At 43.5% G+C, this 23,499-nt stretch overlaps 2 protein-coding genes across 7 annotated transcripts; one reads left to right on the top strand and one right to left on the bottom strand.

Annotated features, from left to right (window-relative positions):
• Positions 1–4,693: 4,693 nt before the first annotated feature.
• On the bottom strand, positions 4,694–18,074 carry LOC122563568 (V-type proton ATPase subunit d 2-like). 6 transcript variants are annotated; one of them, XM_087977006.1, is made up of 8 exons: positions 17,775–18,074; positions 13,483–13,654; positions 12,680–12,858; positions 12,051–12,130; positions 11,377–11,454; positions 9,101–9,277; positions 5,973–6,050; positions 4,694–5,345 (listed from the first exon to the last, which is right to left on the bottom strand). In XM_087977006.1, the coding sequence occupies exons 1-8, from the start codon at positions 17,929–17,931 to the stop codon at positions 5,184–5,186; spliced, it is 1,083 nt and encodes a 360-aa protein (XP_087833132.1). In that variant the 5' UTR covers positions 17,932–18,074; the 3' UTR covers positions 4,694–5,183. The 6 variants fall into 6 exon arrangements, with proteins under 6 accessions (XP_087833132.1, XP_087833129.1, XP_087833131.1 ...); XM_087977003.1 differs by lacking the exon at positions 17,775–18,074 and adding an exon at positions 16,244–17,748; XM_087977005.1 differs by lacking the exon at positions 17,775–18,074 and adding an exon at positions 15,741–15,927.
• A 4,531-nt stretch (positions 18,075–22,605) lies between these two features.
• Positions 22,606–23,202, top strand: trnp1 (TMF1 regulated nuclear protein 1). Its single transcript, XM_087977002.1, has one exon. The coding sequence runs from the start codon at positions 22,643–22,645 to the stop codon at positions 23,075–23,077; it is 435 nt and encodes a 144-aa protein (XP_087833128.1). The 5' UTR covers positions 22,606–22,642; the 3' UTR covers positions 23,078–23,202.
• The last annotated feature ends 297 nt before the right edge of the window (positions 23,203–23,499 follow it).

Genomic DNA, 23,499 nt, shown 5'->3' with positions numbered 1-23,499 from the left:
AGGGTCTATTTACCGCATTCATGCCCCTCATAATTTTATAAACCTCTGTAAGATCACTCCTCAACTTCTGATGCTCCATGCTCTATTTTCAGTTCCCATTTGCTGTTCTGAAACTCACATCATATCTAATTCTTTACCTCTCTCAAACTACTATTTTCTCCTCCAAAGGATAGATGGTGAGACAATAAACGCTTCTTGAAATAAATTCCTCTCTAATTCTAGACAATCCTTTCCTGTTGTGCTTCCCTTGAAGTGACTTTGTTTTGTCTAAAGTTTGTATCCCCTTACCCAGAGAAAAATCTGAGTTAAGCTGAGTAAACGTTTCTGTGAACACCAACCATTACCTATCCTTGGTTGTACATTCCTCACATTTATTTTCAAAAATATGCTTTATTCATAAAATATCTTTATATACGTACATAGTCACTGAAGCAGTTCAGTTCTGTACAAAAGCATATTAAGAAAACAAACAACATTAGAGTTTGACTCTATTCAAAGGCATTTCTTACTTGTACAAGACTATATTTACATACGTTTGAGGCACTGAGAGGGTGCAATAATTGAATGGATCTCTATTTACTTCCAGCAAAAAGAGCGTAGACAGTGATCTTTCCCCACTGCACCTTAGTAGCAGTTGTGCCAAGCTTTAGTACGTCCCTCAGCACATTGTCCTGGACCTTGGAATGCGCCAGTCTACAGCACTTAGTCATGATCAAATCCTAGCTCTGGGAGTCCAACAAGTTTCAAGCAGATCAAAGAGCATCTTTCACTGAGTTGATGGTCCTCCAGGCGGTCGACATTCCTCACATTCCTCTTAGTGTGGAGTAATAACATTCCTGAGCCTCTGTTGAATATCCACCAACTTGATGAGTTCACCCAAGATTCCTCCCTTTACTGTTGTGGGCAACTAGAATCATTTTTTACTAATACTGTCACTCAAATAATAGAGTGCATTTACAATAAAAGCACTAAAGTTTAATTTGTGAATATCCCAAGGCCAAATTTCAGGTCAGTCTGTGGGAAGTAACAAAAGCTCATTAAACTGTAATTAAATTGACTTCATGCAGAATTGCTACATTAAGATTCCTGGTTTTTCTGCATTCCTAAATCTCAGAATCTTGGGCAATATCTGCAAAATGGGATTAATCTGAACTTGCATTAAGTGCTTATCAATTCAGTTAACTGAACTAACAAGAATGGTGAAGATAGTTGAATAGATCACGTTTTACGCTGTGTTTTCACAATAGAGAGACCAGAGGAGCAAATTATTTTCAACGAAACAGTATCCATGCCATGTGTAGGTGAGTGTCGCATGAGAATAAAATTATCTTCTCAGTTGCAGTATATTTTACTGGTATCAATTTGGTTCTCGCCAATTCCAGTTTACTTTATCTCTAGATTCAAAACATGGATTAGAAATTCCTCCATAAGCCTTTCCATCTCTTTATGCTGCTTTTCCTTTATGACATTCCTTAAAAAATACCTCTTCGATCAAACATTTGGTCATGGGACCTTATATCTCTTATGTGGCTTGATGTCATTTTATGAAACCCTCTGCTAAATACATTCTAATGATCAGAGTTACAGCTAACAGCTGTAGCTCAGTGCTAGTTCTCTCTCACCTCTGTATTCGAAAATTGTAGATTTCAGATTTTGTTCTCAGACTTGAATCACACAATCCAGACTAACATTCCAATGCTGCACTGAAGATGTGCTTCAGTGGTGATCAGATTTGTGGTCTGAGCAATTTTTATTCCTCAGGTAATAACACAAAGCCAGGTTATCTGGTACTGTTACTTTGCTGCGTGTGGGTTCTGCCTTCCATGTTTCCTACATTGGCACAGTAATTAAATCACACTTCAAAAATATTTAATGTAAAGTACTGTGGTAAATCCTTAGGTTGTGAAAGGCACAAGGGTTGTGAAAGGGTTCTTTTAGTGCTGAGATATTCGTAACTTAGGTCCCTGTTGACGTGTACAAATTATGAACAGCTGGAAGGAGCATTGACTGCATATAGTACCATGGAAAACAGCACTATTTAAATCCTGCTCCCTCCCAACAGAGCGCATGAGGAGATTCATTAAACCATGCTGCAATAGTAAATGTGTAAATTCACTTGAAAAATGTCCCAATGTTATTACTTAATACACACAATACATGAGCACCTCTTGCAGCTTTCAGAGCAAACAGATTTTAATTCATCATTTTGTGCTTGAGTTGAAACTTGGCTCCTGAGGTCCTATGCCATTTTCAACAGCACATTCTTAGTCTGTGACTTGTATAACCTGGAAAATGTTTCCCAAAGTGACGGTCAGGATCCCAAACAGGGTCGCAAGCTGAACAGTTGAGGTTGTGAGCTGTAAGCCAACAATGACAGACTCCTCTCCCCCTATTCTAATAGGTCTTCTCTCCTCATTACCTAGCAGCCCCTCCCACCACACTTTCTGTTTTCACCAAGAAGTCGTGACAATTTTCTAAACTCAAAATGGGGTCACATTGGGAAGAAATTTGGGAAGCACTGACCTAGAAGGATAAGGGCAGCAAACGTGTGGGAACAACCTTCACATTTCCCTCTAGGTAACACATCATCCTGACTTTGAAATTATGTTGCCGTTCCCTCACTATCTCTCTGTCAACATTTCAGTAAAATTCCCCTCTTACCAGCACTGTTTGTGTAACTACACTGCAGTGGTTCAAGAAGGTAGCCCATCACCATAGTTAAGGGAAATTAAAGATGGGGACCAAATGCTGGTCTTGCCTACGATGCTCACATCCCATGAATAAATAAAGCAATACACAGTTCCTCAACAATGCAAACAATAAAATCCCAAGTTTGTAGTTTGGTAATTTGATAGATCAATTCTTAATTCAAACTGGGGAGCGGCTGAGGTAGAGACTATGAATAATAATAGGGTTTAAGCATAAAGCCTCAGCAGGTCAAACACATTTTAGCAAAGGAGATGTATCCTAAACCTGGAAAATCCACTAGACACAATTGGACCAATACAGTTTACAGTTCCATCAGATGCCATTGGCCCAGCATGTAATTGACAAGGTGTGACAAATCTATTACACATGTACCTGGCACAGTTTCAGAACTACATTAGACTGCATTGGTACACTGAGTTGAACTTATTACATCTGGTGTAATCAAAGCAGTAAATCAATCTAATTTCAACACAAATTGTACAGTGTTACATGGAACAGCAAAATCTAATAAAGCATAATTAATTATGCTTTATTGACACTAAGAGTCAAATCCCAGAAGAGTTCAGCAAGGAAGTCAAATAAGGTGTTTAAGGATTGAAGATACAGAGAATATTGGAGAAATTCAGCAAATCTGGCAGTATCTGTGGAGAGAGGAAAAAAAAGTTAATGTTTCGAGTCCAGAGTTACTTGCAGGTGGGACTAGATTGGGTTGGGATATCTGGTTGGATGGATGGGTTGGACCGAAGGGTCTGTTTCCATGCTGTACATCTCTATAACTCTATGACTTTAAGTCACGCTGGACTCAAAACATTAATTCTGCTTCTCTCTCCACAGATGCTGCCAGATCTGTTGAATTTCTCCAGCATTCTCTGTGTTTGGTTCAGATTCCAGCATCTGCAGTACTTTGCTTCAATTTGAATTCAAGGGTTGGTCTGGTTCCTTGGTACATATTTAGCAAGATACTGAAAACTAACTCACTTATATTGTTGTTAGCAGTTGTTACTGTCACCGTCACTGTTGTTTTTACTGTTACTATTTTTATTTGCAGTTGCAACTGTTATTGTAACTAATATTGTTACAGTCTAAAAAAAATTCTCTTGATGTGGGGATTGCTGACAAGGTCACAACTTATTACCCGTCAGAAATTGTTGTGGCAAGTTGACGGTGAAACTTGTTCATGAAATGCTGAGCAGTTTAACACAACTGAGCTGCTAGCCCTAAACTACGTCAGTCAAGAATCAACCATGCTAATATGGATCTGGAGGAGACACATATAGGGTGTACTGGGTAAATGCAATAGATTTCTTCCTAAAAGTATATCACTGAACCGGTTAAGTTTTTACAACAGTCTGACAGTTCCATCATTACGTTTGCTGATACCAGTACTTTTCCACAGATTTTTAAACCTGAATTAAATTTCTTGAACCGCCTTAATGGGTTATGAACTTATGCCCTGGATTACCAAGTTCAACAACAGAAACACTAGTTTACTGTACTCCAGAGGACAATACAACTATCCATTACACAGTATGATTAGTACAGTGTGGAAATCTAATACATAATGTGACTGGTACAGTGTGATAATCGCAACGCATAAATAACCAGGCAGTGTGACAATTCCATTATATGTGATATATAGAAATCTCTAGCACAAATAGCAATCGTGCTGGGTGATTGAATATAAGGCTGAGATAGACATATTTTGACCTCCAAGAGATCCTAGGATGAAGGAGCTCAAGCAGGGCAGTAAATTTAAAGTCACAAAGAGATCAGCTATGATTTTAATAAATTAAGGATTGAAATCGAATGGCCTATCCCTCTCCTTTTTTCTTTATTCATTCATGAGATGTGGGATCACTGGTTGGGCCAGCATTTCTTGCCATTGAGGTGTTGGTGAGTTGCCTTCTTGAACCACAGCAATGTATTTGGTGTGTGATGTGTTTTTGTTATATTTGACAGAATGCAAAAAACTTGTAACTGAAGGTAAGAATTATATATTTTTAATAGACAACTTTGTACATAGTTTTCATTTGTAATTGGAAATTTGAGATAGAACACATCAACACCAATACTTGTTTATTACTTCAAATCATGGTAAAACAAGGTAATACATTAGAACACACTAAAAGACTGACAGTATTGAGGGAGTCCCTGCCTGGGCTAATGATTAATCTGTTAACTAGAGGTTGCTATCTCAGGGCTGATTACCAAGGCCAAAAATTAACAAAGGTTAATATAAGATCATATTTGATTAACAAAATGCAAATTTCTCACAACTGGGTGAGAGAGGTGATTACTCAGAATAAACTGTTATAGATTACTGAAGATCAATTATTGGAGACAAGTCACTGGAGTTGCTCACTAAAGTAGATCATAGAGACACTGGTCATTAAAGATCAGTGACTTGGGACAGGTTACAGGAGTTAGTTACTGGTTATTCTCAGGATGCCAGTGATGGTTTAGGTGACTTGCACTCAGAGTATGGGGATGTAGTTATCAATGCGAGTCCGATGTCTCTGGGCTATACATTCCGCAATCCATACAATATTCCGACATTCCTGCTCCTTCAGTTTCATATAGGCATGGAATACCCCAAAGTGAAATTGGTTATTAAATGCCATTACATTGAGCTTCACCTGGGAAGGAAAACAGAGAAAGTTACAATTGGATTGAGGATCTCTCATACAGGATGTGAGAACACCTGAATTGAGATGAGTGAGATACTTATTTTGAGGACTAGTTTCTTTGATTAAAAGCCACATATCCATTTCCTGATATAGTAGAACCAAGTCCTGCCAATGTCTTCAGATATTGGTAAGTGACTTCCCTTCTGTCTGATGTGGATGGGAAGCATTTCAACATCATGTTACTGATGTGGAGGTGTCCATTCCAGCTGTTTCCCTCTAGGCTGCAATTCAGATTATTTCCAAAGAGTTTCTCACAGAAAGCACCAAACCAAAACATAGGCCATCATTGAACGCCACACCTCTTTAGGCAAGCAGCAGCACACAACTTCCACCCTTTGCTCTAGAACATGTCTTGGTGGTCAGTCTAAGTCTGAGCCAGCCCTTGGCCAATGTATTTACGGTAACTAATCGAGGAAATACAGCATGAACCCAAACATATTTTGAAAGGCAGTTGGAAGAAGGGGGCAGAAGTAATGATTGGAGGATTTCAAGGTGAATAAGAGACAGGTGAGTGATAGTAGGGAATGGGTGATGAAACAGGATCAGTGGTCTGAGGAGCCCAGTCGGGATTATTACCTCATATTCAAAGAACTTGTCCTCCAATGTCTTCTCATTGGAATTCTTCTCTGCACCTTCAAACAAGAGTTTATATTCCTGACAGAAGAGAGTAAGAGGCAAGTCAGAAATAAACATTATCCCAGGCTAGGATCCCATGGACTGAAACTTTACACCCCTCCCCCATCAGAAGCTGTATTCTGACATTTTGAATGCTGACTCTGATGAGGCTGTGCCAGAGTCAAGGACTTCCCACTAAAAGGTGACTCGGTGACAGGATACCAGCCTCTGTGGAGGGGGCACCTTGCCTGTCACTTACCACCTCTGCTGGTATTTAATCAGATGCAGACAAACTATCTGTTCTTAAGTCAATTGAGGGCCTGAAATAGCCAATTAATGGTACCTGAAGGACCTCGTCTTTGGTGGAATTTTACCAGCAGTTGACAGCGCCCACATTATGTAGCAAGGCTGCCAGGTAAATTCTGGGAGTCCTGTTTTGTTTGGCCACCCTGTATCCAATGGAAGATCTCCCCCCACCTGACCCTAACAAAACAGATAGTACTGACCCTCCTCCCACCTCCTTATCCATGTCCTCACCTGCCTAACTAGCCCTGATAAGACTGCCCCACCTACCCAATATAAAATCTAGTCCATGTGCTCTAAATCCCTCTCTAAATCCCTGTGGTAGAGACAGACCTAAAGAGTCCTTAGAGTGACATGGGCAGTTCAACATTCCTGCTCCTCGTGGTTCACAAAGAGTTCACAGAGAGGTAAAGTTTGAAACTTGCCAGAGCCGCTTGAGAACAGGCCCTCCTCTCGTGTTACCTTGCAGCTGCCAAGTGTCAGTGTAGGTGCCCCAGACTGCTATTAGCAGGAGTTTTCCCAGAGCAGGGATCTTCATTGGGAATATTAGATTGCCTGGCTAGAAGCCAGGAAGGAAGCAGAATCTGATTTTAATTTTAATCCCTTGTTTGAAGCTCTAAAAGAAAGTAGGAGTGTACTTAAGAGGGAAATCAGGAGGGCAAAACGGGGACATGAGATAGCTTTGGCAAATAGAATTAATGAGAATCCAAAGGGTTTTTACAAATATATTAAGGACAAAAGGGTAACTAGGGAGAGAATAATGCCCCTCAAAGATCAGCAAGGCGGCCTTTGTGTGGAGCCACAGAAAATGGGGGAGATACGAAATGAATATTTTGCATCAGTATTTACTGTAGATAAGGGTATGGAAGATATAGACTGTAGGGAAATAGATGGTGACATCTTGCAAAATGTTCAGATCAAAGAGAAGGAAGTGCTGAATGTCTTGAAACGGTTAAAGGTGGATAAAACCCCAGGACCAGATCAGGTCTACCTGAGAACTCTGTGGGAAGCTAGAGAAGTGATTGCTGGGCCTCTTGCTGAGATATTTGTATCATCGATAGTCACAGGTGAGGTGCCGGAAGACTGGAGGTTGGCAAACGTGGTGCCACTGTTTAAGAAGGGTGGTAAAGACAAGCCAGGGAGCTATAGACCAGTGAGCCTGACCTCAGTGGTGGGCAAGTTGTTGGAGGGAATCCTGTGGGACAGGATGTACATGTATTTGGAAAGGCAAGGACTGTTTCATGATAGTCAACATGGCTTTGTGCGTGGGAAATCATGTCTCACAAACTTGATTGAGTTTTTTGAAGAAGTAACAAAGAAAATTGATGAGGGCAGAGCAGTACATTTGATCTATGTGGACTTCAGTAAGGCATTCGACAAGGTTCCCCATGGGAGACTGATTAGCAAGGTTAGATCTCATGGAATACAGGGAGAACTAGCCATTGGTCAGAGTATTGAGTACAGGGGTTGGGAGGTTGTGTTGTGGCTGTACAGGACATTGGTTAGGCCACTGTTGGAATATTGCATGCAATTCTGGTCTCCTTCCTATCGGAAAGATGTTGTGAAACTTGAAAGGGTTCAGAAAAGATTTACAAGGATGTCACCAGTGTTGGAGGATCTGAGCTACAGGGAGAGGCTGAACAGGCTGGGGCTGTTTTCCCTGGAGCATTGGAGGCTGAGGGGTGACCTTATAGAGGTTTACAAAATTATGAGGGGCATGGATAGGGTAAATAGGCAAAGTCTTTTCCCTGGATTCGGGGATTCCAGAACTTAAGGGCATAGGTTTAGGGTGAGAGGGGAAAGATATGAAAGAGACCTAAGGGGCAACCTTTTTCACACAGAGGGTGGTACGTGTATGGAATGAGCTGCTAGAGGATGTGGTGGAGGCTGGTACAATTGCAACATTTAAGAGGCATTTGGATGGGTATATGAATAGGAAGGGTTTGGAGGGATATGGGCCAGGTGCTGGCAGGTGGGACTAGATTGGGTTGGGATATCTGGTTGGCATGGACGGGTTGGACCGAAGGGTCTGTTTCCATGCTGTACATCTCTATGACTCTTATGTCTCTATGCTTGTCAAAAGAAATTAAAATAGGGAGCCATTGAGACACCGCTGAGCTCTCCAGCTGTAGTCCCCCACTCTCAGTTGCCCACACTGTGGGCTCCATAAGAGATTCCTTGACCTTTTGTGGTCCAGGACATAATTGGGGAATGTTTAAGTGTGGGGGAATGGGAAGCACATATTGGGAAAAGGATCCTTCAAATATGCCTGGGTCTTGGTTTAGCTGAAGACTGAATATGAACATGGTATTACCATTGACATTGCTGTCTGGGAGTTTAAAACATCCAAGTACTCAGGACACAGGAACATCAACAAGAATATAATTGCTGGACCGTCACAGTTTGACTGTGCTGTGTTGATTGCTGCTGCTGGTGTGGGCGAGTTTGAAGTTGGTATATCAAATGGATAAACTAGAGAGCATGCTCTGTTTGCCTACACTCTGGGTGTCAAGCAACCTATTGTTGGTATCAACAAGATGGACTCCAATGAACCACCATACAGCAAGGACAGACATAAGGAAATTGTAAAAGAAACCAGCATGTACATTAAAAAGATCAGCTACAATCCTGATGGTGTTCCTTTTGTCCCTGTTTTTGGTTGGCATGGTTAAAATATGTTGGAAGCCAGTGCAAAATTGCCCAAGGGTTAGAAAATGGAAAAGAATTAGGAACGGGACATTGACTGAACATTGACTCCAGTAACAATGAGAACTTGGAGAACGCACCGCATGATATTCAGCGACTGCACGCACATGCTCAAAATCCTCCGCTTTGGATAAAAGGGTCAAGCCATCTGGGTGCAGTCTGCCGCAGCGTGGATAAAGTGTAGCTCGATCCTCTCTGCTCAGCTCAGTGCCAAATGAGTTCAGGGTGATGATAAATGCACGTCGATCAGCTTCAAACTAGATAGGACAATACTGAGGTGTGAGTGAGAGCCCTGAGTGAGACAGTGCTCATACAGATAGCCTAGAATCAGATAGATTGAATTACATTTACAGTAATATGTAATTCAGTCCATCCAGTCTATATGCACTTTCATATAACTCTTTTCCCATCATACTTTAAATCCCATTAATATATCCACTTAATCTTTTCTCCCTGAGGCATTTATAAAAGGTGGACTTAAGGGGAATTTAGAAAAGTTCATCAGGGATTATAGTCATAGTCATAGAGATGTACAGCACGGAAACAGACCCTTCGGTTCAACTCGTCCATCTGGTCGGCATGGATGAGTTGGACCGAAGGGTCTGTTTCCGTGCTGTACGTCTCTATGACTATGACTATAATCCCTGATGAACTTTTCTAAATTCCCCTTAAGTGCACCTTTTCTAACTGCCCCAGCCATTCTTTTGGTAGTGAATTCCACATTCTCACTAGTCTCTACGTAGAGAGGTTTCTCTTGAGCTCTCTATTGATTTTTATTTAGCAACTATCTTATATTCATGGCAGTCCCTCATAAGCGGAAACTGCTTCTTTACAGCTCCCACATTATATCTTCTCATGATTTTTAAGACTTCTGAAAGGTCACCTTTTCAATATTCTTTCTCTTTGAGAAAAGTGTCCCTACCCTGACAAGTATATCTGCTCAGTCTGGCCTAATCCTTGTGAATCATATTTTTGCACCTTCTACAACCTACATCGTTTTTATGATATGAAAACCAGAACTGTGCAGTCAAACCAAGATTCGATGCAAGTTTAGCATAAACTGTCTGTTTTTTCAGCTCTCTCTCTCTAAAATTTAACCATAGTACCTTTTTAAAAATTCATTAACCTCTCATGGCTCTGTTCTCTACTCTATTGTTTTCACAAGGAGTCTGTGGCCTCCTTTATAGCCCCACCGAAATGCAACACCTTATATTTATCTGGTTCAGAACTCATTTGCCAGGGTTTGCAAGTTTAATAATTCCTATATTTTGGTACATTGTGTTCTCATTGTGTGTTCTGCAATTTTGAAATTATAGATTATTTATTTAAATGGTTAAAACAGTGGTACCAACAATGATTTCTGTGAGAGCACCACTTCTCTTTTTGCGTTACCCACTTTCTTGACTTCTCTTGTAACTTTTTAATATTCCTATTTATCATCCTATCCTTTGTGGTCCCATATGTGTATGTTTTTTTTTCAGTTCTACCCATTTCACTCAGAATTTTTCATTATTGGCTAGTATCTTCATGTTTCTAACAGGAATATATGTTCTGCTGAACTCTATTGATCATCTGTTTAACTATTTTCCACTGGTACTATCATCTTTTCTCTGTCATTTTTATCTTGTTTCATCTCCACATTTTGATACTGAAGCACTTAAAATTCGACTTTTTCCAGTGTACTGCTTTGGGTTTTTTTTCTTGCTCATTCACTTGCTGTGCACAGATCCCAGATTCAAGTAGCACTTATGACGGAAACCTGTGTATTAGGAACATAGGTTCAGGAGTGGGTCATTCAGCACCTCAATGAGATTATGGTTAATCTGTGGCTGAAGTCCATTTACCTGCCTTTATCCCATATCCCTTAATACCTTTGCTTAACAAATCATTATCTACCTTGGATTTAAAGTTAACAATTGATCAGCAAGTTTTGCCATCTGTTGAAGAAAGTTCCAAACATCAACCCTCCGTCATGTGTAGAATTGCTTCCTAAATCTTTCTTGAACAATGTGGCCCTAATTTTTTGACTATGTTCACTAGTTCTAGAATTCCCAACCAGTGGAAATAGTTTGTCTACCCTGTCTTTTCCTATTAATATCTTGAAGATTTTGATCATTTCATCCCTTAACCTTTTAAATTGTATTCAAGTCATAGAAGTAGAAACCCCTATAATTGGTTTATAGGTCTCGTCCAACCTGCCAGTCCTCAAACTCCCTATTACTGGGATTAAACTTGAGCCTTTGCTAATGGATCAACAACTTTAACCTTTAATGAATCTCTGGATTGTTCCAGATTAGTGACAGATTACCGGAGTTACACAGCAGCTGCAGTTGGGGGAGTTTGCTAACATGCTTACCTGCAGGATGGGGCACATCACTTCTTCAGTCTGTCCCCCCTGGTCTTTACAGAAGCCATAAAATGATTCAAGATAAGCCTAAAATAGGAAAGTGATGACACTGAGGCTTGTGAGCAGGAAATAATTTATCAATAATTCCATTCAGATTGATTTACAGAAATAAAAAATAACCTAATGGGATTTCATTGGGGTTTCTAGATGGAGTCAGATATACCTAGAGTGAATCACAAGCTGGAATCTAATCAGGTTTGTGTTGTTTATAACTCAATAACTGAATAACAGATATCCAGGAGTGAATTGGAATCTAATCAAGGGACTCAGGAGGTTTATTTATAAAATAACAGTTAGTGTCAGGATAAGGGTTTGGCTTATTAACACAGGGATAAAGGGAAACATCTTTACTCACATAATTGGGGACCTTCGAAATTCTCTACCCTTGAAGGCTGTGGCTGCATTGTCAGTACATAGAATGGATAGACCTTCGGGCACCAGAACAATCAGGTGGGGATTTGGGGAAAGTGAGAGAAAGTAGATGTAGGAGAACAGCCGTCACCTTTTGAAAGATAAAATGTGCCTGACAGTCAACATAGCCTACTTTTGACCTTAAGTCTAGTGTCCTTAGATACTTGGAAGTGAGTTACTGATCAGAATCTAAAGAGATATATTGCTCTTACCTTGTAGAGTTTATTTCTTAATATCTCAATATTAACTTCATCAAGGTCATTCTCTGAGATGCAATCTTGAAAGAAGGAAGCTGGAACATAGACATTACCAGATGAGAGTTTAAACATGATCACACTGTCTAGCATGCTGCTTCATCGAACAGAGATTTTAATTGTACAGAAGATGTGTGAGAAAGTTAGATCCCTGGAATAGCCCTGAATACAGTGAAGCAGTCAGACCCCTGTACTGACCATTATCCAGTGAGATACTCCAACTCCTGCATTGATCAGTATGCAGTCCTTCAGTTAGGGCCCTGCAATGACCTTCATGTAGTGCGATACTCAAACTCCTACTCCTACTCTGTATGGTGAAACATTCAGAACCTTACACTGATCATTCCACAGTAATGTACTCATATCCCTGCACTGACTGGTATTCAGTGAGACACACAAGCCATTAAATGGACCAGCAGACAGTGAGACACTGACCAATGAGACATTCAAACCACTGCACTGATCAGTACACAATATCCCTGCATCCAGTTATATGTCACTTGCTCCTGGCTAATGATCAGAGATTTCCCTTAGATTGTGCTGAACTCTAATTGCCTTGTTCTGGGGTCAGTGAGTCTGTCTCTTACCTAATGGTGTATCGACCAGGATAGCATTGTACAGTTCAGCAGGGGTCTGAGCAATATGAACAGCCTCCATCTGCTCAAAGCTGCCCAAAGGATGGCACTTGGGAAGAAGCTCAGAGATCGGACGCTGGCGTAATGTGCCGGTAATTAGCAGGATAACATTGTCAATCATATAGCTGTACCTTTAAAACAGAGCATCAAAAGGCACAAGTTACACTGAATTCTGCAGAACTGAAGTAATCAAAAGGTTCAGATCAATAATTCAAAATCCAGAACTGCCAGTTCTGATCAATATACTGTAATTCAGCCACTCTCACTCTGTCTCCTATTTATAATCAATCTGTCAAGGTCATGCTCATTCCTTTCACATTTAATCTTTTTTATTTCAAATATATACTTTATTCATAAAAATATCTCTATCTACATAGACACTAAAGCAGTTTGGTTGTGTACAGTAGCATATGAAGAAACAAACAAATATTGAAGTTTGACTCTATCCAGCAAATAAACCAAAGACATTTCTTGTACATATTTATATTTACATACATTTGAAGCACTGCGAGGGTCCGATAACTGAATGAAACCCCATTTAACTTCAGCAGTAAGACCTTAGACTGTGGCCTTTACTCAGTGTCACTCCCTCACTGTCACACACCCTCAGTGACACTCTCACTGTCACTTGCAGTGTGTCACTCAAAGTGATTGTGTTACTGATGAAATACTGATTTATTAGTCAGGTATGCTTTATTCTGCCTCTTCAAAACATTTATCTGAGAACAAAGCAACACAAAACCCCAGTTACTAACGTGATATAATCCAGGAAGGTGGTGAGGGGCTGTAAAGAATGATTTCGCAGATAGACGAATTCCACCAGCAGCTTTTGTTTCAGTTTATCATCAATGATAGAGACTGTGAGAGGACCAGTTTCATTTGCCAGAAAGCTGCCATAGTCTGTGCTCTGAAGGAGAAGCTTCAGATCTGCAGAAACAGAGCAAGAACAAGGATACATTTGCATAAAACCACCTGATATACACTAAACACCAGAACTATTTAATGAAAGACTTTTGCTGGGACTAAGGAAAGGAGGTAACTAATTCCCAGAAATGACTGATTTGTCCTCTCTAATATTGTTTTTAACCAGCATGGACAGACATTTCCAGCATCACCACTTACATCACCAAAGCAGGTCACATAGTGCAGACTGCAGATTAATCCTCAGCCATGGCTCCATTCCTCTATTACAATTTAGTATATTTACTAGCAGTTTGCTATGCCCTGTCAGATCACAGGCCAAGATGAAAACTCGCTTCCTGACTTAGTGCTCACATTGGAAGCTGCACATAGAAGCAAAAGCAGGAGCAACCTCAGTTACAACCGGGTCCCACCTTTTATACCCTTCCCTCCCTCCCCCCCCCCCCCCCCCCCACTATTTTCCCTCCCTCCAAATTCCACTCATCCCTTCCATCATTCTCGATCTACTCCCTCCACACCCTGCCCCATTCTTCTTTCCTTATCCTGCCATTTCTTATATTCTGCAATTCCCATAACTTAATCCCACTGCACTACCCCCTCTCCTACAACACCTCCTCTTATGAACAACATGGCAGTAACTTTGGGTGTCAGCTGTGAGTTTTCTATTCATTCAGGGGATGTGGGTTCGCTAGCTGGGTCAGCATTTATAGCCCATCCATGATTGCCCTTCAGAAGGTGGTGAGCTGTCTGCTTGAACCCCAACAGTCCATGTGGCTTAGGCACATCAACAACGACGTTATGGAACAAGTTTCAGAACTCCGACCCAGTGACTTTGAAGGAATGGCACTACATCTCCAAATCAGGACAGTGTGGGGATTGGAGGGGAATTTGCAGTTGGTGGTGTTCCCACATATCTGCTGTCTCTGTGGTGGAGTTCGCATGTTGTAGATGCCATTGTGTCGATAGTAGAGAATGTGAAGGTGTTAGATGGAGTCCCAGTTATATGGGCTGCTTTGTTCTGGATAGTGCTGAGTTTCTTCTGCTTGATTCAGTCAGTAGCACCTTCACCTCTAAATCAGTTCAAATCCCACTCCAGGACCCAAGCACTAAAATCGAGACTGACACTCCAATGCTGTACTGAGGGGCTGCTGCACTAACAGCGGTCCCATCTTTAGGGTAATATAATAATCCAAGGGCCCCATTTTCACTGACAAACAAATACAAAAGACCTGACTGCATTATTTCAACGAGACGAGGGAAGGTATCTCTGGTTCCTGATTTATATTTATTCCCCAAACAACATCACAAAATAAGATTATATGGTCATTATCATGCTGTCGTTTGTAGGAGGTTACTGTGCACACATTGCAATGTAGAAAATGCAATAACCAACAATAAGAAGCATTCATGAAATACTTAACCAGGTATAAAATACTTTGAGATCACCTCTCTTTGCTAAACAAATACAACTTTTTTTCTGGTCTCCCAACAAGGGAACTAAAAAAACAGAAAGAAATCAGCAGGGACTCACCCTCCAGAGTCTGACATTGCACCAGATTGAGGAAATCTGCCTGTTTCAGGATTCCACCTTTAAACCCTCTGACCAGTCCCTCCAAGTAACCGCTGTCCACGTTGAAATAAAACTCTGCAAAGCCCATCTTTAAATAAGAATTTGTAGCTCTCGAAGTGATGAGTTTCTCTCTTTCATTGAACGTTGCTGCTCTCCTTCTCACACTGAAGGTCAGGGCTATGAGTGTTCTTAATGAAAGCAACCACTGGACTGGCTGGTTTTGGGTGATTCTGGCTGTATCTGCTTTGTACAATATCTCCTGATCCTCAAAACTAATAAAATTCTCCTCATGCCTGCCCCGAGCATGCTGTGAGTCCTTTTACCTCCCACACATGTTATAAAACAAACTCTACAGGAACACACAAATATCATGTTGCAAGTTAAACATTGATGGAACTGAATTACTTCTGAATCTATTCCCCAGCTCCAGTATGGCTAGATTCCTGACTTGAGTATAGATGTGTGCAGACAAGGCATTTGCAAGTTCCTCCCAGTCACCATCTGAATCCTCTCAACACACACCTGCACAGAAGGTGAACCAAACCAGTCTCCACTGGTTGACTACTTGACATTTTTCGGCATGACAGGACAAAGTGAGGACTGCAGATGCTGGAGAGTCAGAATCGAAAAGTGTGGCGCTGGAAGAGGCAGAGCAAGTCAGGCAGCATCCGAGGAGCAGGAGAATCGACGTTACAGGCATAAGCCATTCATCAGGAATGTAGGGGGAAGGGAAGAGGACTGGGAAATAAATAGGAGGCTGGGGGGGGGGGGGGGGGGGGGGGGGAGGGAAAGGGGGTGAGGTAGCTAGGAAGGTCATACATAGATGCAGGTGATGGTGATAGGACAGAGGGAACCACATGGCATCAACATTGATTTCACCAGTTTCCTCTTCTCCCCTCCCCCAGCTCATCCTATACCCACCCCTCCAACTCGACACCACCCTCTTGAACTGCCCTACCTGTCCATCGTCCTTCCCATCTATCCGCTCCACCCTCTCCTCTGACCTATCACCATCACCCCCCCACCTGGATCAGTGATGAGCACTGCCGCCCCACGGAGCCTGGGACCCAGGTTCAATTCCAGCCTCGGGCAACTGTCTGTGTGGTGTTTGCACATTCTCCCCATGTTACGTGGGTTTCCTCCAGATGCTCTGGTTTCCTCCCACAGTCCAAAAATGTGTAGGTTAGGTGAATTGGCCATGCTAAATTGCCCAAAGTGTTCAGGGATGTGTAGGCTAGGTGCATAAGTCAAGGCAAATGTAGAGTGATAGGGTATAGGAATAGGTCTGGGTGGGATAATCTTTGGAGGGTCAGTGTGGACGTATTGGGCCATATGGCCTGTTTCCACACTGTAGGGATTCTATGATTCTGCATTGAGAATGCAAGTTCTCTGTAAATAAATCCAGCTAGTCCCATTTCCACATATCTCCGCAAGTTTTGTTTCCCCTCAAGTGCCTTGACTGATTAGGGACAGTCAACATGGCTTTGTGCGTGGGAAATCATGTCTCACAAACTTGATTGAGTTTTTTTGAGGAAGTAACAAAGATGATTGATGAGGGCAGAGCGGTAGATGTGATCTATATGGACTTCAGTAAGGCGTTCGACAAGGTTCCCCATGGGAGACTGGTTAGCTTACTAACTGTAATAAAGGGAGAACTCACGGAATAAAGGGAGAACTAGCCATTTGGATACAGAACTGACTCAAAGGTTGAAGACAGGCTGATGGTGGTAGAGGGTAGTTTTTCAGACTGGAGGCCTGTGACCAGTGGAGTGCCACAAGGATCGGTGCTGGGTCCTCTACTTTTTGTCATTTACATAAATGATTTGGATGTGAGCATGAGAGGTACAGTTAGTAAGTTTGCAGATGACACCAAAATTGGAGGTGTAGTGGACAGGGAAGAGGATTACCTCAGATTACAACAGGATCTTGACCAGATGGGCCAATGGGCTGAGAAGTGGCAGATGGAGTTTAATTCAGATAAATGCGAGGTGCTGCACTTTGGGAAAGCAAATCTTAGCAGGACTTATACACTTAATGGCAAGGTCCTAGGGAGTGTTGCTGAACAAAGAGACCTTGGAGTGCAGGTTCATAGCTCCTTGAAAGTGGAGTCGCAGGTAGATAGGATAGTGAAGAAGGCGTTTGGTATGCTTTCCTTTATTGGTCAGAGTATTGAGTACAGGAGTTGGGAGGTCATGTTGCGGCTGTACAGGACATTGGTTAGGCCACTGTTGGAATATTGCACGCAATTCTGGTCTCCTTCCTATCGGAAAGATATTGTGAAACTTGAAAGGGTTCAGAAAAGATTTGCAAGGATGTTGCCAGGGTTGGAGGATTTGAGCTATAGGGAGAGGCTGAACAGGCTGGGGTTGTTTTCCCTGGAGTGCTGGAGGCTGAGGGGTGACCTTATAGAGGTTTACAGAATTATGAGGGACATGGATAGGGTAAATAGGCAAAGTCTTTTCCCTGGGATTGGGGAGTCCAGAACTAGGTTTAGGGTGAATGGGGAAAGATATAAAAGAGACCTACGGGACAACATTTTCACACAGAGAGTGGTACCTGTATGGAATGAGCTGCCAGAGGAAGTGGTGGAGGCTGGTATAATTGCAACATATAAGAGGCATTTGGATGGGTATATGAATAGGAAGGGTTTGGAGGGATATGGGCCGGGTGCTGGCAGGTGGGACGAGATTGGGTTGGGATATCTGGTCGGCATGTACGGGTTGACTGGTCTCTCAGAGGCTCATGGCGGTGTCTCGGCTTGGCATGCAAGTGGATCCTGCCTGGGCATGTTCCCGAGGCACTGGGAGAGATTGGAGAGGTGACAGTTCCAGCAGCAGTAATGATATCTGTGGCAGCAGCCAATGGTTGAGGTGTCCCTGGAGAGGAGATAAACAGAGGACTAGTCAAAGACTGTGTAACTTATTCCTTTATTTTTCTATGAAAGACTTTAAAGTAAACAATTACTTATTTCTTTGTTTTTTCTACTATTCCATGAAGTAATGCTTTACTTTTTAACTCTTGTTTCTCTTACTACTTTGTACCTAAGTTTTTTTTGTACGTCGATACCTAAGGTGGCCCCACGTGTGGCAACATTATACACTTTTCACTGTACTTCAGCACTCGAGTACACGTGAGAATAAAATCTAAATCTAAGGTAAGCCAAAGTGGAGACACATTGTGTAGTAGATTTAACACTTTGCACATTAAAACTGGCAATTTTGAAACCCATTTCAGAATTTATAGGATTTACCAACATCCATTCATCCATAGCCCTGTCACTGGGGATCTCCCTGCATCCCCATAGTTTGGGCAAACTATTGGTCACTTTCTGCGCTAAGGTAGGCATCCTGTTCCTCTGAGGCATTGCCCTTATCCAGTGTTGTTGGGGTGAGAACAAGCCAGGAGGGTCCAGTTCTGAGTCTAACAGAAGGACTGAGATGCTTAGCTCCTGATTCACTGCTCCTGGTTGCCTGGGGCTGTGCTGTGCTCGAAGGCCGGACGTTGGGCTTCGCTGGGCCCCTCCAGATACCCGGTGTTTCCGGGTTAGGGGTGCTGCTCTCTTTCTCCTCTGTGGCGCTCTGCCTCTTTTTTTTTTGCTCGTGGCCATCCCTCTGCACATCTTCATCATCAGAGGAACTTCTGGTGTAGCCATCATAAAGCTGTCTCTTTCCATTTTGCCGTGAGGCTTTGATTTTCTTTTCCGGTTGTTTCTCACTTGTGTCCACTCCCGTGCTTCCTTCACTTCCTCCTCCTCCATTGTCTTCATCTGTTCAGGTGAAGGTTGGGTTGGTTGCTGTTCCTCAGTGGTGGCTACCTTTCCTCCTCCCTGGCCCGACCCTCCTTCTGGGTGCTCCTCGTTTCTGTTTTCTTGCTGGGGCATGGTACCTTACTGACCTTGGGGGGTTCACAGCTCCACATCCATGGGGGGGGGGAGAGAGAGAGAGAGAGAGACTCTTCATCAGAGCTTCAGCTAGACTCGAAATGTTAGCTTGCTCTCTCTCCATGGATGCTATCTGATCTGCTGTGATCTCCAGCTTTTGTTATTTTCAGTACAGATTCCAGCATCGTGGGTAATTTGCTCCTACTCCTTGTTCTGAAAGACCAACAAGTTTTGGGGAGACCAAAGAACATCTTTCACCAAGTTAATGGTCCTCCAGGTGCAGTTGATGTTTGACTCAGTGCAGTGTCCTGTGGAATAGACTGTGTGGTCGTGTGGTCAGGATGCCCCTTCTCAGAGGAGACAATCATGTGGCAGGTTCAGCTGCAAGCGAGACCACTGTTCAATGAGGTGCCCTTCAAGTGTTTTCTCTATCCTCCTCAACACCTTTAATTTGTGAAGTTCCCATTAAGAGTCAGTGTGTGCCACAGGTAGAACTCCAACCATTCTGTTAGTGCCCACATTGAGTATCGCCCTCCCTTTTCCTGCCCCTTAGTGAAAAGCCCCCAATGTAACCCTACCCACTGCATGGAAGACCCACCCTCATAACCCCACCCTGTTCTACTCTTCCACTGCCTGTGGACTCAACCATGAGAAGCTCCACCTCTATGGCACACCTTCGCTGAATAGGGCCCACCCAACAGAAGCTCCACCCTTAAATAGGCACACCCAATGCAATCCCCACCCCCTTAAGTAGACACAACCAATGGAAGCTCCATTATTTAAATAGACATAAAAGCCTATTGCAGGAACAGGCCACCTGGCCCTTTGAGCCTACTCCACCATCCAATAAGATCATGGCTGACCATTTCGTGGCCTCAGCTTCACTTACCCACTCCCTCACCATAACCCTTAATTCCTTTACTGTTCCAAAAATTATGTATTAGCTTTAAAAACAAACATTCAAAGAGGAAGCCTCAAACACTTCACTGGGCAGGAAATTCCATAGATTTACAACCCCCTGGGTGAAGAAGGTCCTTCTCAATTTAGCCCTAAATCTGTGCCCCCTAATTTTGAGGCCATACCCTCTTGTCCTAGTTTCACCCACCAATGGAAACCTCCTCTCTATTTCTATCCTGTCTATTCCCTTCATAATTTTATAAGTTTCTAGAAGATCCCCCCATCATTCTACTACATTCCAATGAATATGCAGTCATGGGGATGTACAGCACTGAAATAGACCCTTCGGTCCCATTCATCCATTCCGACCACATATCCCAACCTAATCTAGTCCCATCTACCAGCACCCGGCCCATATCCCTCCAAACCCTTCCTATTCATATACCCTTCCAGATGCCTTTTAAATGTTGCAATTGTACTAGCTGCCACCACTTTCTCTGGCAGCTCATTCCACACACGCACCACTTTCTGTGTGAAAAAGCTGCCCCTTAGGTCTCTTTTATATCTTTACCCTCTCACCCTAAACCTATGCCCTCTAGTTCTGAACTCCACCACCCCAGGGAAAAGACTTTGACTATTTACCCTATCCATGCCCCTCATGACTTTATAAATCTCTATAAGGTCACCCCTCAGCCCCTGACGCTCCAGGGAAAACAGCCCCAGCCTATTCAACCTCTCCCTATAGCTCAAATCCTCCAATCCTGGCAACATCCTTGTAAATCTTTTCTGAACCCTTTCAAGTTTGACAACATCCTTATGATAAGAAGGAGACCAGAATTGCACGCAATATTCCAAAAGTGGCATAACAAATGTCCTGTACAGCCGCAACATGACGTCCCAACCCCTACACTCAATATCAATAAAGGCAAGCATACCAAATGCCTTCTTCACTATCCTGTCTACCTGCGACTCCACTTTCAAGGAGCTATGAACCTGCACTCCAAGGTCTATTTGTTCAGCAACACTTCCTAGGACCTTACCATTAAGTGTATAAGTCCTGCTAAGATTTGCTTTTCCAAAATGCAGCACCTCACATTTATCTAAATTAAACTCTATCTGCCACTCTGCAGCCCATTGGCCCATCTGATCAAGATCCAATTATAATCAAAGATAACCTTCTTCGCTGTCCATTACACATCCAATTTTGGTGTCATCTGCAAACTTACTAACTATATCTCTTAAGCTCACATCCAAATCATTTATATAAATGACAAAATGACGAATATAATCCCGAATATAATCCCAATCTACTCAATCTCTCTGCATAAACCAACCCCCTCAACTCCGGAATCAACCTAGTGAATCTCCTCTGCATCCCTTCTAGCGCAAGTACATCCTTTCTCAAGTAAGGAGACCAAACATATACTCGATACTCCGACACGTGTGCCTTGCTTTCAAACTCAATCCCTTTTGCAATGAAGGACAAAATTTCATTTGCCTTCTTAATTACCTGTATACCAATGTTCTGTGATTCATGCACAAAACCTCTCATGTCCCCCTCATTGACACTCCAATTGAAGCCCTGACCCTTAAATACACACACAATAGAAGCCCCAACCCTCTCTACGGGAGAGTCCTTTCCCTTTCTCTCAGGGATCTGGGGGTAGAGGGTGCTGCACGCAGCGGTCTCCTGCAACCGCAGATTGCGGTGGTTCATGGAGTTCAAGTCCAACTGCTTGTTCTGTGGTGCTGTGGAGTCCATTAACCATGGGGTGTGGGCGCTTGCACTCCCTTTTTAGTTTTCAAGAGAACATCTCCTCTGCTTTTGGCTGCTCTTAAGTCTCACGCACCTGATCTTTGGGTACCTGGTGCCGAGGGGGGAAGGGTAGGTCAGGGGATCTCCTTGTTGGTCTGCTCCTGGCTATACAGGTCCAGACTGTGGGCTGTGATGGGGGTCATTATGGCCAATTGCCTGCCCCTCTTCCGCAGTTACATTTAAATCTGGGTGTCTCTGGAGAAGGAGCACGTGATGACTACCAAATCCCTTGAGCTGTGGGAGAGGTGGACACCGCAGGGAGTGGAGTGCTTTATTTCTCCCTCCAACTCTATTTTGATTTAATCCCTGCCCTCCCCTTCACTTTTCTTGATCACGCATCATTGCCCTTTGATGTGAAGGGCACTGCTTGCCACTGGCCACTCGTTTCCCCCCTATCTGGTGGTGGAAATTGAATAAAGGTTTGTGCATCTTGTGTCTCTCACCTGCCTCAAAGCCCTAACTCTTAGATGGACACACTCAAGGGAAGCCCCGCCCCTCGAATAGACACAAGGGAAGCCCCGCCCCTTACATGGACGCACCCAAATGAAAGCTTCGCCCCGCAGTCAATGGAATCCCGCCTTTTGATCGACACCCTCAAGGGAAGCCCCGCCCCTTAAATAAACACCAGCAATTGAAGCCCCACCCCTTTAAGTAGACGCACATGCAAGCTCCGCCCCATAAATGGACTCACCAATGGAAGCCCCGCCCCTTAAACGGACACTTACTCCCGATGGTTCCCGCCCCTTATTATAGCCACGCCCCCCCGTAGATACCGCCCACTGCGGGAGCCCCGCCCATCCCCGCGTACGGAGCTGGGCTGCGGATACAGCGATGGGGAAACTCCGGGACAAAGTGTCGGCGAAAGCATCCACGGGTCCGCCGCCGGCTGTGGGCGGGGTGCAGGAGAAGGAACAGCGGGGGCCGGACGGCGAGCCGGTGTCCCGGGCCCTGACCCCCAGCAGCAGCCTGGAGTTGGCGGAAGCCCGGAGGAGGCTGCTAGAGATGGAGCAGCGGCAACGCCGGGTCCGGGAGCTGGAGATCAGCTTGCAGCAGCTGCGCGATATCTTGGTTCGGGCGGAGCAGGAAGCCGTGGAACACGGGGAGCTGGTCAACCGGATCCGGAGCGGTGCCCAGCTGGGAGAAATTGGACTCAGCGCCCGCAGCCAGAGCATTAAAACCCGCCTCAAATTCCGAGGACACCGGGCGCCGCTGATGTTGGCCGCTGCCTTCGGACTCCGCGGCTGCGTCCCCTGGACCAGAAAATGAGCTCGAGGGACAGGATGCAGGAGACGGGCCGATCGGCCAGGAGCCGCAGGTCTGTCGTATAATTTCCCGGGTCCTCGTACTGTCAGAATGTATATGAAATTAAAATAAATATTTATTTAATTCAGGCTTGAGGGCTTTACTCTGTACTGTTTCTGCCTGGGAATGTTTGTATCGTCTTTGACTTTCGTGGGATCGTAGTTTCAGAGCCTTTACTAGCAGTTCCTAACCAGTTCTCTCAGGTAGGAAATCTGATATCTCAAACCAGCGTTTAGTTCACAAAAAAACAGTTATGGCACCAGCCTGCACCTAAACACCCGGATTTACATCACTGCTGTAACATTTTACCTAACAGTGTAGTTCAACATGCGCTATATTCACTTGTATTCGTGCAAATTCCTAGTCAAATGCCGTTCCCTTAACAC

The sequence above is a fragment of the Chiloscyllium plagiosum genome, unplaced genomic scaffold (genome assembly GCF_037043375.1).
Source record: "Chiloscyllium plagiosum isolate Xiang-an unplaced genomic scaffold, Cpla_swu_hap1 HiC_scaffold_30, whole genome shotgun sequence".
In the NCBI taxonomy this organism is placed as follows: domain Eukaryota; kingdom Metazoa; phylum Chordata; class Chondrichthyes; order Orectolobiformes; family Hemiscylliidae; genus Chiloscyllium; species Chiloscyllium plagiosum.
The sequence above is the reverse complement of the archived record's forward strand: the minus strand, read 5'-3'. Positions and strand labels throughout refer to the sequence as shown.

What these genes read in the sequence shown, in the direction of transcription:
- LOC122563568 (XM_087977003.1), bottom strand. Translation starts at nt 16,550, where the DNA reads ATGGCCCAATACGTCCACACTGACCCTCCAAAGATTATCCCACCCAGA. An exon ending in AGTGCTCATCACTGATCCAG is followed by an intron (nt 13,655 to 16,243) that starts GTGGGGGGGTGA and finishes CTGTTTCTGCAG; the next exon opens with ATCTGAAGCTTCTCCTTCAG. An exon ending in CCTGGTCGATACACCATTAG is followed by an intron (nt 12,131 to 12,679) that starts GTAAGAGACAGA and finishes TCTATGTTCCAG; the next exon opens with CTTCCTTCTTTCAAGATTGC.
- trnp1 (XM_087977002.1), top strand. Translation starts at nt 22,643, where the DNA reads ATGGGGAAACTCCGGGACAAAGTGTCGGCGAAAGCATCCACGGGTCCG.